General features: G+C 44.2%; 1 protein-coding gene across 1 annotated transcript in view; it reads left to right on the top strand.

The window, feature by feature from the left end:
- Positions 1–804, top strand: part of LOC108448894 (endogenous retrovirus group K member 18 Pol protein-like) — an 11,652-nt gene extending 10,848 nt beyond the window's left edge. Inside the window, exon 4 of the mRNA XM_017743297.1 lies at positions 531–804. Coding sequence (XP_017598786.1) covers positions 531–804 — 274 coding nt within the window. The remainder of the gene's footprint in view (positions 1–530) is intronic.
- The last annotated feature ends 223 nt before the right edge of the window (positions 805–1,027 follow it).

A 1,027-nucleotide genomic window follows, 5' to 3' on the forward strand; every position in this document is an offset into this window, starting at 1 on the left:
TGCTAATTACATTTTGGTTTGAATTTACTTATTCTGTGTTGGGGTAAAATAGTCATCATGTTGGTTGAGTTCATAACGTTTCTCTGGCTTGATACATTCATGTATTTCTGGTCCGTAGGCTTGTTTAAGGTACTGTCGCCTTTCTGGTCCCTAGGCCTATTTGCCTATCTACAACTTGGACTGATCTTATCCTTGATAAGGAATTTTTGTGGAGCAGGGACAGGAATTCAGATTTCTATTTTGCTGTGCTCCATGATAATAATTTATAAGAAGTTGACAGAGGTACAGGCAGCTGTCTGAAGCATGTACGATATGTGGTTTCTCCGTCCTAACCCCAGTCCTAGCTTCAGTAGCCTGTTTTGGGAATTTATTAGTAATTGCACCCGGATTGTTAGAGGAGGAAGAGACAGGTTTTCTCTTCCCTTTAAATTTGACAGGTTATCTTTTGAGAATGCTCAGTTTCCCCTGGGTGTTAAAGAGAACACTTTCCTGGTATTTTATATGGTAAGCTTCCACTATATGGTTTGCAGCTTGTCTAGAATGAGAGCTCAGATTTCCAGGGTGACTGCCAAGACACCTGACCCAGAGGTGGAAAATCCTGAGTGCTGTGGGGAATGGGAGGATATGGGCCAAACCCTGAAGAAATTCTCAGACCCAATGGTTTGCAATTTCCCCCCTGAACAAGTTCAGAAACCATCTGAGGTGGCGAAATATCTGAAAGAGAAATACAATGAGATTTCTAATGAGAACAAGCTCCTTGCAATACGTTGGGCTTTGGCATATGCCTATCGCACACTGCAGTAGGCCTTCTGAAGGTGGAAGAACAAAGAGTACCAATTGCTACCTCGACAGTGCATCGCCGACAGTACCGGACAACTTGAGATGCTGTGATTCCCATCCACAAGATGATCCGTGAGCAGGAGAGCCAAGGGGTGGTCAGTAAGACCCACTCACCCTTCAACAGCCCCATTTGGCCTGTGTGCAAATCAGAAGGAGAATGGAGATTGACTGTGGACTATCGTGCCTT

The sequence above is a fragment of the Corvus brachyrhynchos genome, unplaced genomic scaffold (assembly GCF_000691975.1).
Source record: "Corvus brachyrhynchos isolate BGI_N302 unplaced genomic scaffold, ASM69197v1 scaffold719, whole genome shotgun sequence".
Classification (NCBI taxonomy): domain Eukaryota; kingdom Metazoa; phylum Chordata; class Aves; order Passeriformes; family Corvidae; genus Corvus; species Corvus brachyrhynchos.